Here is a 12,253-nt window from a genome sequence, read left to right as displayed (position 1 = left end):
CATTGTATGCTGTATCAGTATGTTAAGGGCACAAATTTGGATTCCATACTCAGGCAAAATTCCCAGTTAGATCAAATGAAGACAGTGGGAGCTTTTCCTGATTAAGGAGTGCAGGATTGGACTGTAGAAGACAAAGAAGTAAAGTTGGTCAATTGATAGTGGTCATACAAAATCTTGAGTGCAAATTCAGACCTGATGGATAACCCCATAGAACTCAACTAAGTTACACCTGCTTAAATTGAGTCTGAATTTCGTCCCAAGTCTCTCTCTGCTTCCATATTTAATGTTGCTCATACTGTGAGCACAATTCAATATTCTTGCCCATTCTTGTTCACTAGACTTCACCAAGTAGTCAGGTTTTTAAAACCAACAAGGAAATGAAAATCAGAAACAGCCTTAAGGTCCTGCAGTCACACTACATGTGACAGGGGGAAAAAAATAAAAAAATAAAAAGAGAGAAGAAAGTGACAGATAAAAATCTATTCTTAAAATACCAATAGTGCTCAATTCATATGTTATTTGTCTGGTGTTAAACTAAGAAATCCTGGAACCACAAGCATCCTTCCTGTAAATGTTAGTTTCTGCTTGCCCCTCATCCCACACACACTTTGCCTTTTCCTATGCAAACTAAAAGAAACTACTGTCCTAAAAAAGAAAAAACACAGTCAATTCAGTGTTTAACTGAGGAACCCTTTGCAATGATACAGAAATCCATCACATGATAAGCAGCATCTGGAAGTGCTTTTAGAGGAAGACAAATAATGAGATACATAGCACTTCTGTGCTGAATTAAGAAGGTCAGTATGTGCCTCTGTTTTGTGCGAGTCAAAGGAAGAAGGGGTAATAATAGTACACCAAACCAGAACAAGTCACATTACTGAAGGGAAAGATTCAATATCTGCCAATCTCCTGTCTTTAGATTTAAATTGGTCACACAGAAGTTACAACCAACATTTCCCATGGTAAAACCTAAAATAGCTCAGCATTTCTCCATGTTCAAAAATGTCAGTTTATAATTTTAAAATTTAAGTCATTTCATTTCCAGCCATGTAAGTTTGATGCTGTCTCTGTTCTCTTCATTGTTGTATACAAAGAAAGCAAATATATTTAAAATACAATACAATATATTAATTAGAATTATAGTTATATATCGGGGGGGGGAAATCTTACCTGCAAACTACTATTAAGCAAATCAAAGTCACTGTATCTTCTCACAATCTGCAAAACATAAAGGCAGTACTGAAGCAACACACTAGATTTTATATTGCAGGATTTTTTGATAACTAAACTGCATGACGGAAACAGATTCCTACTGCAATCTTGGTTTCACTAAGCTTCTCTGTATAAATGCAAGACTGCTGGGTTTACACTGCTGTCTATGAGTCTATGTCAGCAAGTGGCGAGAAAGAAGAGTTGCTCACTGTGATGTCTAATCTTGCAAGATTCATAGATCCCCAGGCCAGAAGGGACCACCATTGATCATCTAGCCTGTCGTCCTGTATAACTCAGGCCACAGAACTTTCCCCAAAAAACTCCTAGACCAGAGCTTTTAGAAAGTCATCCAATCTCAATTTAAAAACTGTCAACGATAAAGAATGCGTCACGACGCTTAGTAAATTATTCTAGTGATTAACTACTCTCACAGTTAAAAAAGTACACCTTATTTCCAGTCTGAATTTGTCTTGCTTCAACTTCCATCGATACAGCTTCCTAGCTGTAATATTATATTGGAGCAGCTTCATTATAGGTGTTTGCAGACACCTTCTGATTTTCCCATTCTAGAAGCAACATTTTTTCTATATTTTGAATCTATGATTTTGAAGTACTTAACTGGACCTTCTCCAGAAAGTCTCTATCTGGTACAAGTGGATGCTCACCAGCTCTTCACAGGATATCATCATTATTATTACTTATTTTTATTACAGCATAGCCTGGACAAGACAATGGTTCCACTACTAGCTGGAAGGCAGGTTCTGGCAGACTATTCAGACCCCATAATTTAGATTTAAAAACAAATACCATCTATAAACACTTGCATATATATGTAATAGGAACACACTGCACAGATTATTCTTTGTTTGGCCTAGAATATCCACAATGGCAGAAGACAATGAGGCCTTCTGTAACTACCACAGCCACATCGTTCTTCTAAGATGAAGAGGTCAGACAAAAGTGTTCCTCTAACAATCACAACTTTCAGAAGTTTTGGTTAAACATGGAAATAGAAAGTTTATTCCAGAAGAAAAACAAAAAAACAAAACAAACCACACTTGCTTCCAAAACTAGAGCAAACAGTGTACAGCATCCTAGATTATCATCATCCTACTGACAACATAACTGAATAAATTAATAGGAAATCATGCTAGTGCAAAGTGTGCATGAGATCAACATGAGGACTTTAGTTTCTGTGACAATCCTACCAGTGGACACAGAACAAAAGGACGGATTCACCAAACTTTACTCATGGACGTTGCCCACTGTTGTTGGGACAAGTAGTCCCACTGACAATGAGTAACAGTTGGCACAAAATGGGCCTTGGTGTTGTATCTTAGGTCATATAGATATAAGAAAGCAGGTCATATGCACTGGTTATCTGGAAGACCTAAACACTGAAATGAAGCCTTCATGCCAATTAATACTGATACTAGAAACAGTTTGTGACCAAACACATTCAAGCATTTCACATTCCTGACTCATTCTCAAATAGTATTTGGTCTCTAGCTAGAATCAGACTAGCCAGGATGAATCCATATATCTTTTCCTAGGAACAGTGGTGGATTAGCCACTGGGGCCTGTGCCCAGGGACCCCAGAAAAATGGGCACCCCAACCGCACTCCCCTAGCCCACCCAGCACTCCTGCCGGGGAATGGGGGAAGCCCTTGTGCCCAACCCCACTCCTTGGCAGGAGTGCTGGGTGTGGGGAGGGACAACTGCAGGAGGAAGGGGTAGAGAGGGGCCCCTATTTGCTGTGGCCTAGTCCTCACAAAACTGTAATCCGCCTCTGCCTAGGAAGACCTTCTGTTTAAGTGAACCAAAATTTCAAGAGAGATTACCTGCCAACTGTTTTCCATGGAAATTCCTCTCTGCACACGAATTATGTATTCCTAGAAATGAGAGGGAAAACAATGGAGAAAGTTATTAGAAACAGGAACTAGTGACTCAAAGTGTGAATGCATAGTCAGTCTTCTCTTTATAATGGATTTAAACTGACCACTATGAAATTTGGAAAAGCTCAGAAATGGTGAAAATTCTGATTTAGATTTAAAACTTCCTAGCTGGGAAGTGTTCTGATCAGGGGTCTCGTTCAGATCCATCTCTAGAACACACACTGAAAGATGAAATTGAATTTTAAGAGCGTACAGGTTTCTGAAGCATTTAAGCACTTTCATTTACGTAATGAGAGACAATATTGAGTACATACCCTCCTGTTAACTCAGGCAGTAAAAGCTGGAGAAAAATCTGTTCCCCAAAGATCTAACTTGTAAGATATGTCCTGGAATTACAGCCACCTTCATAGCTGAACAAACTCCAGCTCCTCACTCCCAACTTTACTACCACTCATTGCTGCTGAATGCAAAAATTACTATGGAAAGCCTAGGTGAGTGGATGAAGGTGGTAATAAGCTTGAATAACTAGCACACTTCTATTACTCCTGATGCAATGTTTCATTTCCAATGCATAGCTCACGTTCATTGCTTACAGACAAAATATAGTTAATCTAAAATCTGTTGAACCACATGTATATTTTAATTACTGTTTTTTACCCACCCATCTTTACATTCCTCGGACTTAATTCTTTTCAGGCTTTCCCTTCATTTCCATATTCATCTTTACACCGTGCCTCTTTAAATAGGGCCTTCGAAAAAAATTTTTTTTGGTAGGAATCTTTTGAAGTGTATTTATTTCTTTGTGCATACCCATCTCCTGATTTTGCTCATCCCTTCTCAGAACTAGAGAAACCCAAATCTCCCACACAGCAAAGCATATGGGTGAATTCTATTCAAGCAAAAAGAACAGGAGTACTTGTGGCACCTTAGAGACTAACAAATTTATTTGAGCATAAGCTTTCGTGGGCTACAGCCCACTTCATCAGATGCATGGAATGGAACATAAGTGAGGAGACACACACACACACACACACACACACACTGAAAAGGTGGGCGTTCCCCTACCAACCCTAAGAGGCTAATTAATTAAGATGAGCTATTGTCAGCAGGAGAAAAAAAAATTTGTAGTGATAATCAAGATGGCCCATTTCAGACAGTTTGACAAGAAGGTGTGAGGATACTTAACATGGGGAAATAGAGTCAATGTGTGTAATGGCTCAGCCATTCCCAGTCTCTATTTAAGCCTAAACTGATAGTATCTAGTTTGCATATTAATTCAAGTTCAGCAGTTTCTCATTGACAGGGCCAGCTCCAGGGTTTTTGCCACCCCAAGCGGCAAAGAAAAAAAAGAAAAGAAAAGAAAAAAAGCCATGATCGCGATCGGTGGCAGCTCCACCGTGCCGCTTTCTTCTTTGGCGGCAGGTCCTTCCCTCCGAGAGGGACCGAGGGACCCGCCGCCGAATTGCTGCCGAAGAGCCCAACGTGCTGCCCCTTCCCCTTGGCCGCCCCAAGCACCTGCTTGCTGAGCTGGTGCCTGGAGCCAGCCCTGCTCACTGGAGTCTGTTTTTGAAGCTTTTCTGTTGCAAAATTGCCACCTTTCTCTACGCAAAAGAATAAATGGACACAAATCTGACATCAGGAATCATAACATTCAAAAACCAGTGGGAGAACACTTCAACCTCTCTAACCACTCAGTGACAGACTTGAAGGTGGCAATTTTGCAACAAAAAAACTTCAAAAACAGACTCCAAAGAGAAACTGCTGAACTTGAATTAATATGCAAACTAGATACTATTAACTGTGGTCTAAACAAAGACTGGGAATGGTTGGGTCATTACACCAATTGAATCTATTTCCCTATGTTAAGTTCTCCTCACACCTTCTATGGGCCATCTTAATTATCACTTCAAAAAGTTTTTTTTCCTCCTGCTAACGATAGCTCATCTCAATTGATTAGACTCTGCCTGTTGGTATGCATACTTCCACCGTTTCATGTTCTCTGTATGTATAAATATCTCCTGTCTGGGTGTTCCATTCTATGCATCCGAAGAAGTGAGCTTTAGCTCACGAAAGCTCATGCTAAAATAAATTTGTTAGTCTTTAAGGTGCCACAAGTACTCCTGTTTTTTTTACCTTTAAATCGGTTACTGAGTGGCCAGAGAGGTTGAAGTGTTCTCCTACTGGTTTTTTGAATGTTACAATTCCTGATGTCAGATTTGTGTCCATTTATTCTTTTGCATAGAGACTGTCCGGTTTGGCCAATGTTTGGCCTATTCAAGCAATCTCTCTCCACATAAAATCAGCATAGGATGGTTTCCACACCATTCATTCATCTTATTAATATACCCAATTATATTAGTTATCTTTCCCCAAAGCCAAAGAAGAGCCCTGATCCCCAACCCAGGTACAATGAAAGGCAACAAAGTTAACCCTGATTTACACCAGTCTAACAAAGATTAATTAAGCAGACACTTTAAATGCCTAATTCGCAGCTAACGGTTGGGTTTTTCCATTTCCTGATTTCTAAGCTGTATTTTAGGAAGTGGGAAGAGACTGCTTTATATATACACAGACAGGAAAAGTAGTAACCACTTATTCAGCAAGTCTCTAAGGAACATTAGCTGTTTCTCTGAAAGAATGTAAGGGAAAGATGATTCATGAGGTTTGGTCATTCATCGTTACTAGTATTTTAAAGGAAACAGAGTTATTGCCCAATCTCCCCTACTGCTCACTGTTTACACAGGGACTGACCTCACTGTGCTACTAAGGAATGCTCTCAGGCCGGCAGAATGGAGGCACAGCTTCCATTCGATTACTGCTTGGGAAAATATAAAATTGCTTTCAATACAATACTGTTCTTTCCTGAATAAAATACCAATAACACAGCTTCATCCCACTGCTTCCCTTATCTCCCTTCCAATACACTATCCCCATCACCACAGGAAAATTCCTTAGAAGACAGATTCGGATAACAACAACAACAACAACTCACTCACCCACCCCCTTGTCCCATCCAGCTACTTTTTTGTCATCAGGCCTCCTCTTCCACTGCAATCAGCTCTCCCACAATCCACTGACTCCACTGGGTCAGACTGAGAAATAGCTTTCACTTCCACAATCAATTCACTATTAAGTAACTTCTGACGCAAAAAAATTAGGCTGCTCCACGGGTTCCTTGCTCCTCATCTGTTTTATACCAAGGAGGTTTGAAAAGCTGACAGAAGTACATAAATCCAGGTCATCTTCAGTTCATACCAAAAGCTTATCAGAGGCCAAAAAAGCTTTTCAAGCTTCCAGCTTTTTAATGCTCGAAACTGGAAACCTAATTAAGCAAGAACCATCAACAAAATACTAGTTTAAACATTGGATTGAGTTTTTTTTTTTTTTTTTTTAAGAAGGGGTTCTAAAAAGCCCCTTTTAAATGATTATTTTAGAAGTCTTCTAGTATGGAAAGTAGCAGTGTGATCATGAAAGCCGCTTAGACCTGTGGGTCCCTTTTATAAGGGGCAAAGTATGTTTACTATTACACAATTCATCATTAAACCACCTCATCTAAGATACTGCTGGCACAAAGTGATGCCTACATGCAGTATAAACAATGCAGCTCATGTCAGCTGTACTTTATTATAATGTACACACCATTTCATAAATAATTTATAAAAAAATAGGACAACAGCAGAAGAAAATGAGAGACACGTTGAAATTCACTGATATTTACAGAACAAGGAAACCACTTTGGAGAGAGCAGAGAAAAGGTGCTGTCCCTCCTCCCAAAGAAGGAAGAGCTGGCTAGTTCTCTTGTCTTAACGCAAAGTGTTTTGAATTTTATTAGAGGTCATCTGTAATGGATGTGCTTAGAACAGGATCATACAGAATCCAGCAAGATGCCATGCACCTTGGATTCCTACAGACTTCAGTGGCATAGGGACAAACTCAGCACTTGGCAGAATTGATCCCCGAGACTGTATACAACAGATACAGTCTAAGTACGCTGTAGCTTTCAGGTCAGGGACTCTTCCTTTGATTGTACAGCAGCCAACATAATTTGGCTGCCATCCTCACTGGGACCTCTGGGTGCTATAGTAATACCAATAATAATTAGCAGTGCTATTAGAAACCTTCATGCTGATATCACTAAAATAAGCTGTGTGTTCAACAGTCAGGTATCTTGTCTTTTAAGCTATGACTGTACTTTACAAAACTACACTGGGCTGTGTTGGAGGTTTTCTTCAAAACACACAACTCAGTTTTTTTAGTTAATGGTCACCTTTAATGCTGATTCCATTGTGTGTTTCAAAGCAAAGGAAAATGCTAGACAAGAGGCTGAATTCATTGCAAATTAATGGCACAAGGATCTACAACAGTTTCTAACAACCGAGATTCTCTCCTTTCCTAAAGTTATAGCTTTAGAAAAATGTAGTCTGATTTTGTACTACATAACAATCTAGAGAGACAGATTAAAAAATCTGAATCATTAAAATGAACTAAAGGGATGATTACATGGCTAAAAATAGTGTCCCTATTAATTGTTACTCAAAGGAGAGAAGCTTTCAAAATATATTTTGAGGAATTATTTCAGCTTTTAACCTCTGGGCTACCTTAAAGCAGCAGACTAATGGAATGGCAAATTCCATTTCACTGTTGTAATTTCATTGTACAATACACCAAGCAGGGAAAGAATTGATTCCAGAGAGGACATGCATGCACACCCCCTAATAGTTTTACTACTTTAAATAGTTCTGCAGCTCGCAGGTCCAGGCATGCAACTCCTGCAGCAGGGATCTGCAGAGAACATCATGAAAGACTAGTTTCCCATTTAAGGCTTAAAAAGCAAAAGTACATACATGGTATATATTGAGACATGGAATGAGCTATGTCCAATTATACATGCTAAGAAATCCTAGAATTTTTACATTGTGTTTAATCAGAAAAAGAGCTCTCTAAAAGCTAGACCATGGTGTTCCATATATATATATATATATATTTCAGTGTAGAAACTTGAAAAAAAGAAAATCAAGTTCTTTTTTGGTTTGTTTTTGTTTGAGAGACAGGGGCTGTCTCCTCAGTCTTCACTAGCAATAAAGAGTCAAAAATCAAAAGTCAGATGACAATTTTGTTGCTGCAGCATGAAGCTGAAGAGAACCCTATAGATGTACAGGCTCCACAGTGCTAACTGACATTGAACTGTATCTACTCAAAAGATCCTATGACACATGGGGAGCCAGTCTGCTGAGTGAGTAATTTTTATAGTGATTTTATAGCCATTTTTCTGACAGACAACAACACTTGGTACAAGTTTAAGATGTTTGTGTGTGCTTTCTGTCAAGTGAGAGAGTTACATTGATTACCATGAAGTGCAAACTTTTGTCCGAACATTTCAAATACCAATTTCATTCCCTCTTCGGTTTCTGACTAATTCAAACATACATAGTGGGATAGTCATGATGAAGTTTCCTCCTCATCTACAAGAAATAGGAATCAGTCTGGTGCCAAATGTAGAATTCTATTCAATGCCATTGAATTTACATTTCCCCAATATTTTAATGTCATACTAGCCAAACTGTTGTACTTGACCTAATTTAACAGAAGCAGGCTAATCCACTACAAGAGTCCATTTTAAGTTTCTCCATCACTAGTTTTTGTCTTGCACTTTGTATCTTACCGTGTTTAGAGATTTTTTTTCCCTGCGATTCATCACCTTTATCTTATAAGTCACTGGTTTATTCAAAACTCTGACCATTTCTGGAGCCTATTACAACTTTACAGAGTATTCCTAGCCTGGATGTCATAAGAAACCAACAACACTAAATCAAATCTGGACCCAGGTCTTGGTTTCTAAGAGCTCTGGAAGAGGGTGTTTCATTTTTGATAAATCCAATGGAACGTTTTTAAGCAATCAGCACAGCATTTTCAGCCTAACTATTACAACATAGCACTAGGTGACTTAGTAGTTTCAGACTCAAAAGAGGAAACTATCTATTTTCATTGTTCAAACCAACACAGATGCAAGATTTTTTAAAAAATAACTGGATCTTTCACATTTTCTGCTTTAATAATCTTAGATGCCATCAGTATCACAGATAAGGATTTTAATTGTTGTTTAATATTATTTTTAACATGGCCACATCCCCTTAAATTATGGATAGAATGTATCACTGGAATATGAACAGCAGTTTTATTTATAACCCCCTTTTCGTATCTGCTATAAGGCAATGCTAATTTATGAAAATTCTGCTCTCCATGTGTTCGTAGAGGATAAACACATTTATAGCCAGTATTTCTTTCTTTTGGGGCCTTTTCTTTGAAAGCCTGAAGGGGTTTTCATTTAGTCTTCCTATTTCATTCAGTATTTTCATTCAGTTTCATTTAGTCTTCCTGTTAATAAAACATAACCACCACCCTGTGGCTCCATTACATCAGGAATACAGTAAAATGCAACTATTCCTCCCCCAAGATGTCTTGACAAATGCCTCCTCTTGGAGAGAATCTTGCCGCTACACTTGGGATCTGTTACTGTAATTTAATTTCCCCATAAAAGTTCAAATCAGATGCAATAGATATCAATTCCTTCTTGCTCTCACCCAGTTTCCCAGCTCAGAAACAAGGCGATAAGGTCAGATATCCAAGATGACAGGGTAGTAGCTTCATGTCAAATAGGAAATCCAGACTGCTGTGGCACTCGCTATTTTGTTTTAGTTTACATAGAGGCAGCGTGGGGTAATGGCTATCTGTACTATGCACACCTCAAGACCATTTTATTTTAATTCTTAACGATAGTGCTTCTACTGTAAAAGCTATTAGAAATATACGCACCCCAAACAGCTTTTAAATCAAAAGCACAGTGCTACTGCATTCTGATCTTTTGTGCATTTCTGGTGAAGAGCAGAATTACTATTAGAATCTTCCCCAATGTGAATTAACACGGAGGTACAGAGACAAATGATCAAAGGGTCACAATCCTTGCTACTGAAATCCCACACATGGAAGTCACATCACACAGAGTATTTGGGATAGAAAACTGCTTTTGAGCGCTTTCTGTACAACAGAACTCTTGGTGTGTTTTTTTTTCCTAAGTTAAATTCCTGCTAGAGAATCAACCAAAAAAGAAAAACACCCCACAAACCAACCAAAAGAAAAGACACAAAAAGCTATTGTTATCTTTGTACTTGTAAGGGATTGTAATAAATGGTGTTGAAAACAGTTAAATAGGGGGGAGGGCGGGGGACCCACAATGAAACTGGGATCTGGCTTGGTACCACAGGGAAACAGATTACTTAATCTCTCATGCAACTAAACACGCTTACACATCTCAGTTTACAGAGACAAGTAAAAGGTTTGTCAGAAAGTATACCTAAAATAACTTTGGTTATAATTCAAGTTTGAACACAGCTCAGAATTTAGAGCCCTGGCCTTGTAAACCACTAGTCATGCCTTCTAAACTCACTGATGCCTTCTAAAAGATTCCTCATAGTTAGAAGAGAGAAATTGTGTTCAGAGGGAGATTGCTTTACAAAAGTCACTTCATTAAACTACCAATTTGAGATCTTCAGACAGAAAGCACTGCAGAAGTGCAGATTATTTGTATGCTTACAATTTTGATCATACAGAATGCTTATTAACTATAAATATAGCACTATCTACCTCTACGGTTATTCATGTTACAACATTCACCAGACACAAGGAATAAGACAGAAGCCTGCTGCCATGATATGCATGCATCTAAACAATGAGTAAGGCTGAAGGACACACCCCTTAATGTTCAAAACAAGTCTCTTACCAATGCACCTGCTGCTGTGGAAGTACACCTGGTCTCATCTCTTACATCTCCATTCCCTGCTAAGTGAGTAAAGCTCTGAAACATGTGATACCATACAGGTCTCCTTTTCTGATTCTGTACCACGGCACTGCTTGATAATACCATGGTAAACATAGTTTTTAAATGTGCAGTTATACGCCAAGAACAGGCCAATAAAAATAGCATTATGGAATTCCATTGTTGTTGGTTATCAGTGACCCCAGACCAAGTGTGCTCAGTTTTTAAGAAAATGGTGTCAGGTGTAAAGACATCACAGGAAAATGAGCTTGGCAGCTGAAAGTCAAACTGGGTTCTTTTTGGCTAAGCATCATAAATCGGAGTACTACATTCTGCCCTCAGTTACACCTGCACAGCCTTGTCTTCACTGGAGTTGCACAGATGGAACTGGTGGCAGAACTTAACCGTATGTTGTCACTAACATTAGACCTCAGCTCCACTCCCATCATTGTGATGGATCAGCAAGGCGAACAAAAGCAAAGAAATGTTAAAATCTTACTTTGGCACTAAAGCAAGCAGCCATAACTGTGCAGATGCAGTGGGAGATGGCCTGGGTAAAGGCTAGTCTACGCTAGAAGTGCTTTGGTGCCGCTGTAGTGCATCTGGTGAAGACGTGCCAATAGGACAGAGTTCGCTCTCATCGCCATAATAAAACCACCTCAGTGAGCGGCGGTGGGCGTAGCTATGTCAGCAGGAGTACTGTCCACACCGGTGCTTAAGTCGATGTAACGTACCTTGCTCAGGGGGGTGGCTTATTCACACCAGAGTGACACCAGTTGTACCGACATAACTGGTAGTGTGTACAAGCCTGAAGAAGGTGGTGTTTTTACACTGTGACTTTATTGACCAGCACAATACAAATAAACAAGGACAGGTATGCCACATGGCATAGAGCAAATCCACTGAGGAAAGAGGAAGCGAAGGGGCTGCACAGCACTGGGCTTACTGTAGAAAGCCAGGAGACAAAACCCTGCCTCAGAGCCACCAGATCCACACAGTGAGCTGCCCTGGGGCTTGTTCCCACCCTACGCCAATACCCCAGGTCTCACTCCTCACCTCCTCTGGGGCTCCCCCGCCATACACACTCGGCTCCCCATCTCCCCCACACACACCCCTGGCTCCCCACCGCCCCTGGGGCTCCACCTCCCCGCACACACAGCACCCCACCTCCTGAGGCTACACACACACACGGCACCCCACCTCCCCTGGGACACCCCCCCCCACACACACACAGCGCCCCACCTCCCCTGGGGCTCCCACACACACCCCTGGCTCCCCACCTCCCCTGAGGCTCCCCCCCCACATACACACTCGGCTCCCCACCTCCCCTGGG

General features: G+C 40.1%; 1 protein-coding gene across 4 annotated transcripts in view; it reads right to left on the bottom strand.

Moving 5' to 3' along the window:
- The window catches only part of PXK (PX domain containing serine/threonine kinase like), a 49,449-nt gene that overhangs the window by 36,538 nt on the left and 658 nt on the right, over window positions 1-12,253 (bottom strand). For all 4 annotated transcript variants that reach the window (XM_045025517.1, XM_045025516.1, XM_045025515.1 and 1 more), the window contains exons 2-3: window positions 3,054-3,104; window positions 1,171-1,218 (exon numbers count right to left, since the gene is read on the bottom strand). In XM_045025517.1, coding sequence (XP_044881452.1) covers window positions 1,171-1,218; window positions 3,054-3,104 — 99 coding nt within the window. The remainder of the gene's footprint in view (window positions 1-1,170; window positions 1,219-3,053; window positions 3,105-12,253) is intronic.

The sequence above is a fragment of the Mauremys mutica genome, chromosome 7 (assembly GCF_020497125.1).
Source record: "Mauremys mutica isolate MM-2020 ecotype Southern chromosome 7, ASM2049712v1, whole genome shotgun sequence".
Lineage (NCBI taxonomy): Eukaryota > Metazoa > Chordata > Testudines > Geoemydidae > Mauremys > Mauremys mutica.
Note: the sequence above shows the minus strand (reverse complement) of the source record. Positions and strands in the feature narration are given on the sequence as shown.